Genomic DNA, 4,511 nt, shown 5'->3' with positions numbered 1-4,511 from the left:
CTCCATCCATTTAAAAAATATGAGACATTTTTGAGGAATTGAATATTCAAAAATATAAAATATTTTTAATCTTTTGAGGTGTAATCATTACCTTTTTTTTCAAATTTGCTTCTATTGATAATAATTTTATATTTATTATAGAGTGTTTAATAGATGTAAATATGAAAAGATAAGGTTAGTTAAAAAGTAAGTAACTATTTTATTGAAAGATAAGATTTAAATAAAATTTTTTTATATTTTTAAACGGAGAGAGTATATTTTTATGGGAATGAGAATTTTATATGCATGTAAATTTTTTGGGAGGGAGTCATTCATTAACTTTATCTAAGAATGGAATAGATTTTTGATTTTAACTATATTTAAGTGAAAAATTTTAAAATTTGCCTTGTATTTCGTTTCATAATAAATAACTTTAAATAGAGATAATATGATAAAAATTTAATTAATATTAAGTGACTTATAATATGAATCACCCATTTTTAAAAAATAAATTAACCTTGTAATATTAATAAGCTGAGGGAGCATATATAAAAATCCAACATTCCAACAATAAAAATAACTTTTCGTGTTTGGTTGCTTCCCCTCGGCCCTCGTTCCATTGAAAAGCATACATGGACAAAATTATGTCGATATTAATAAGAAGACATGATAATAACTTTATTAATATTGAGCACATACCTCTACGTACTAGTTAAATTTCTTATCCTCTAACTGATTAAATTCATTATGCGGATTAATATAACATTTGCAAGTTTTTTTTTTTTACCAAATATAACATTTGCAAGTTGAAATTATCAAAATTATCTGCAGGGTGTGCAACCATCCTAAAGCCACGTTAAATATGTTCAGCAATGAGCAACCTTTTAAGAATAAACAAACATTTTTTTCAGTGTCGAACACACACACAGAGGGTTCCACCTTGTCCCTATATAAAAGCCACACACACGGGGACACGTGTGGCATATTCTCATCTCTATTTATCGCACTCACCAAAAATCTCTGAAATCTCGAGACATTAATAAAATGAGTAGCCTCAGCCTCACAAGTTTAAATCTCAGCTTCATCATCATCACCTTCGCCATCTTCTTCTTCTTCAGTCCTTCTAATGCAAGTCAAACCCCTCAACCTCAAGTTTCAGATAATATTCTCAGAATCCGCCATTTTTTCCTTCACAAGGTTTCTGAACTGAAAGACCAAGCTCAAAAATTCCAAGAAACCCAGTTCTACCCATCAAGCCATTTAGTTGTAGCTGCAATTCTCTGCTTCATAGCTTCCTCCATCTCCAGTGCTGGTGGCATAGGAGGAGGTGGGATTTTCATACCCATTCTCACCATTATCGCTGGCGTAGACCTCAAAACAGCTTCGAGCCTGTCGGCTTTCATGGTCACAGGAGGTTCTGTTGCAAACGTTGTCTGCAATATGTGTACTAAGAGTCCTAAGTTTGGCGGGAAGACGCTGATTGACTATGACATAGCTCTTTTATCAGAGCCTTGTATGCTGCTAGGAGTGAGTGTTGGGGTTATCTGCAACCTCGTATTCCCCGAGTGGCTGATCACTATTCTGTTTGCTGTTTTTCTGGCTTGGTCTACGGCCAAGACCTGTGGAAGTGGGGTTATGTTTTGGAAGACTGAATCAGAAGAGATTACGAGGAAGGTTAATGTTGGGTTCGGGGAAGTTGGTGAGAAAGGGGTTGTGGGAGAGTCTCTTTTGGGTCATCATGAAGAGAATTATGACAGATTGACACTTCCTTGGCTCAAACTTGGGGTCCTTCTTTTAATCTGGTTTTCTTTCTTCTTCCTCTATCTTCTTCGTGGCAACAAGTATGGACAGGTACGGCTAACTTCTTCCATGGTTAAACTTAATTATTAAATATACTATCCTATTATTTATCCCAATCCAAAATCTAATTCAACCTATATTAATTTGTTAATTTAGGTATCTTATTTGTTTATTTACATCTTGTGTTTGGGATCTAGCTCAACATACTGTAATATTTGCGGTAAATTTTATATGAAATTTAGAAAGGAACTTTGCAACTTGCAAGTGTTTAAATCATTAAGAAAATAGTTAATAAATCACTTACGGTAAAGAACCTGATTACCTGAATAGGCAAACAGAAAACTGTTCATCTTTATCTTTTGGTCGTATATGATGGCATAGCTTTCATTCTTCTTTCTTTTTTGCTTTTTGCTTTTGTCCATTTTCAATGACGCAGGACCAAGTGGCGCTGTGCCAATATAAAATGAGTGATATAGATAATATTTCTGTGTGCTTTCTTTTGATGTGGTGGAACGGTGGTCCCTCTGTTCTAGCAGCATCTAGGAATTTCTGGAGCGTGCTAGTGCAAAACGGTTGGTTGGCATAGGTACACAGTACACGAACTAGCATAACAGTAAAATACTAAAATACAAGTTTTTTCTTTTTTTTTTAAATGCTGAGAATCAATAGAGTCATTGAACTGATCGTATATTAGCAGACTTTAACATTCGAAACATTAATTATGATATGTGTAACCAGCTGATGCATGGTACTTCTAATAACATGTTTGGAAACAAAACCAGATGTGGATGAACATTGTTTCAGTGAGGTTGATAGTCTGGTTTGTTCATTCTGGGAAAAGCCATTGGAACTACTTTGATTCTTACAGCACATTGCCAATTGATAAACTATGTGCAGAGTGTAATTCCAATGGAGCCATGTGGCGTGGGGTATTGGATTCTCTCATCAGTTCAAATACCACTTGCTGTAATTTTCACTTACTGGATTGTATCCAGAAAAGAGAGCCTTCAAGATCAGCCTATAATAAGTCAGGTAGTTCCTTTCCATAAACCTCACCGCCTTAAAACCAATGCTTGTTACTATTTCAAACAGGCAATTAAAGTATATCTAATCTTGTCCCAATCAACATCACAGGACCAGGATTTGACTGGAAATGGACCCTCAAATAAGCTTATCTTCCCATTAATGGCACTGTTAGCAGGTCTTCTGGGTGGCGTCTTTGGAATTGGAGGTGGAATGCTGATAAGCCCCCTTCTTCTTCAAGTTGGAATAGCACCTGAGGTAAGTTCCACTGCCTTACAGTATTTAAACTTCCATATAAATAATATATATATATATATATATATCTGTGTGTGTGTGTGTGTGTGTGTGAGACAGCTTAGTTGGTAGCAACTGAGAAGTGATTTTTGTTTGTATAGGTGACAGCAGCAACTTGTTCTTTCATGGTTTTCTTCTCTTCTACAATGTCAGCATCACAGTACCTGTTGCTGGGCATGGAATATACAGAGACAGCACTAGTATTAGCAATTATATGTTTTGTGGCATCAATGCTTGGGTTATTGGTTGTGCAGAGAGCAGTTCACAAGTATGGAAGGGCATCCTTGATAGTTTTCTCAGTTGGCATAGTTATGGCTTTAAGCATTGTTCTGATGACAAGCTTTGGAGCCATTGATGTTTGGAGGGACTATACATCTGGAAAATACATGGGCTTCAAGCTTCCCTGTTAAGAGTTCAAGACAATTATGTTTTCTTACAGTTTTGTGATAGCCTGCTAGAATTTCTACTCAGTAGTACTATAACTTGTGCAGATAGTTATCAGCTCACACTAAGATTATGAAATTTCCCAGAGCAGGGCAAAGCTTTAGGCTTTTCAACCTTCACTAATCTCAGTGATAGTAGCAGGGCAAAGCTCTAATCTTCATTTAATTTGCCATTTTTCATGATCCCCAATCCTGATAGGCAAGAATTACAGAAAAATATGGGAGGACACTGATATTCAAATGGAAATATGCATTAATCAACAAGCTCAAGGCAACAGGTATAACCGGACATAGCAAATTAAAACCAAAGAAAAATTTGGAAGAAATGGATGAGAAACAGAGCTTAAAGGATCAAAGAGAAAGAGAAGCCTATTCTAGGAGGTATATTCTCTCTGATTCTATTTATAAGTCATTTTTAATATGTTTCGCAGAAATTAAAAAAAAAATCATTTAACTTTGTCCTAGAATGGTAAAACATTTTATAACTATGACACAAATTATTTTTCTCTCTCTGTTTTCTAAATAAGACTAGGGGAATATATCACCAAACACCCTAGTCCATTAATCTCTTTTACTGGCCCATTCATATTTCTCCAAAGCTCACAAGCCATTTTCTCATTTTCTGCTTATATCCTTATTAACCACTAAACATGGCAATTTGGACCCATTCTACTATTGAACTCAATTTAGGACATAACCTTTCCCAATAAATGAACCTTGTTCTCAAGGTTCAAACTTAGAAAAAAAACTTGAAAAGTAACCAAGTCAATATGCCCATGTGGATCCAACCCATTCCAAGGAACAAGGCTATAAGAGACCCACAAAATGTGGTGAGAATTACTTAAGTGTACCACATCATTAACAAGTCTAAGGGTATCGCAGTGATGCACACAAATATATTTTACCATGAGTATATGGTTCGTAAATTAGTAAGTGATAAATCAAAGTTGATCTCATGAGAAATTAAGTTAA

The 4,511-nt window shown here is 35.1% G+C and overlaps 1 protein-coding gene across 1 annotated transcript; it reads left to right on the top strand.

Annotated features, from left to right (window-relative positions):
* Positions 1-1,008: 1,008 nt before the first annotated feature.
* Positions 1,009-3,663, top strand: LOC129298128 (sulfite exporter TauE/SafE family protein 2-like). Its single transcript, XM_054936536.1, has 4 exons — positions 1,009-1,830; positions 2,677-2,811; positions 2,914-3,060; positions 3,198-3,663. The coding sequence occupies exons 1-4, from the start codon at positions 1,024-1,026 to the stop codon at positions 3,504-3,506; spliced, it is 1,398 nt and encodes a 465-aa protein (XP_054792511.1). The 5' UTR covers positions 1,009-1,023; the 3' UTR covers positions 3,507-3,663.
* The last annotated feature ends 848 nt before the right edge of the window (positions 3,664-4,511 follow it).

Source organism: Prosopis cineraria, unplaced genomic scaffold, assembly GCF_029017545.1.
Source record: "Prosopis cineraria cultivar Desert tree isolate PC_DT_omini unplaced genomic scaffold, ASM2901754v1 PC719, whole genome shotgun sequence".
NCBI lineage: Eukaryota > Viridiplantae > Streptophyta > Magnoliopsida > Fabales > Fabaceae > Prosopis > Prosopis cineraria.
The sequence above is the reverse complement of the archived record's forward strand: the minus strand, read 5'-3'. Positions and strand labels throughout refer to the sequence as shown.

Bases quoted from the DNA above. Each gene is read 5' to 3' on its own strand.
- LOC129298128 (XM_054936536.1), top strand. From the start codon at position 1,024: ATGAGTAGCCTCAGCCTCACAAGTTTAAATCTCAGCTTCATCATCATC. The intron at 1,831-2,676 runs GTACGGCTAACT...AACTATGTGCAG, and splicing joins GTGGCAACAAGTATGGACAG to AGTGTAATTCCAATGGAGCC. The intron at 3,061-3,197 runs GTAAGTTCCACT...TTGTTTGTATAG, and splicing joins AAGTTGGAATAGCACCTGAG to GTGACAGCAGCAACTTGTTC.